The 562-nt window shown below is 46.3% G+C and overlaps 1 protein-coding gene across 1 annotated transcript in view; it reads right to left on the reverse strand.

Annotated features, from left to right (window-relative positions):
* Window positions 1–367, reverse strand: part of LOC107575690 (cadherin-12-like) — a gene marked incomplete at both ends in the record, with an annotated part of 17,197 nt that extends 16,830 nt beyond the window's left edge. Inside the window, one exon of the mRNA XM_016262042.1 lies at window positions 73–367. Coding sequence (XP_016117528.1) covers window positions 73–367 — 295 coding nt within the window. The remainder of the gene's footprint in view (window positions 1–72) is intronic.
* Window positions 368–562: the final 195 nt, after the last annotated feature.

Here is a 562-nt window from a genome sequence, read left to right on the forward strand (position 1 = left end):
CTTAGTGGGAGCATATACAGGCTAAACAAGAGCGGTGCAAGAGTTAGGGAAACATCTTAATGGGCTTCTTACCCACAGGTGACATCTCGGGTACGCTAGCCGTGTAGGGCCCTTCGAGGAACTTTGGCTCATTGTCATTGATGTCCTGCACCTTGATGACAAACTCTGATTCTGGTTCCAGCGGTCGGTTGGTCTCGATGTCCACCGCTTGAGCTCGTAGTGTGTAGTAAGGCTTCTCCTCGCGATCCAGACTGCGCAAAGCATGTATGTCCCCGGTGATCTGGTCGATGGTGAAGATGGTTCCAGCGCCATCGCCTGAGAGAGTGTATTTCACTGCACTCTCCCCGTTATCCAAGTCAGTGTGCAACTAAAGGAGACAGAAAGAGTGACAAACATGTGTCAAACAGTGGCAAAGAAGATAGAATTATGGATCTCTAGAATTCACTGTGGTCAAAATTCTCTATGTTGCGCTTAAATGTAAGGGGACTTTCAAAACACCTTTTCTTTTCCCCCTAATGTATTACAAGTTGTTACAGAATATGATTGTATTGAGTTAGTGGAA

This window comes from Sinocyclocheilus grahami, unplaced genomic scaffold (assembly GCF_001515645.1).
Source record: "Sinocyclocheilus grahami isolate Dianchi unplaced genomic scaffold, SAMN03320097.WGS_v1.1 scaffold2820.1, whole genome shotgun sequence".
Taxonomy (NCBI): Eukaryota; Metazoa; Chordata; class Actinopteri; order Cypriniformes; family Cyprinidae; genus Sinocyclocheilus; species Sinocyclocheilus grahami.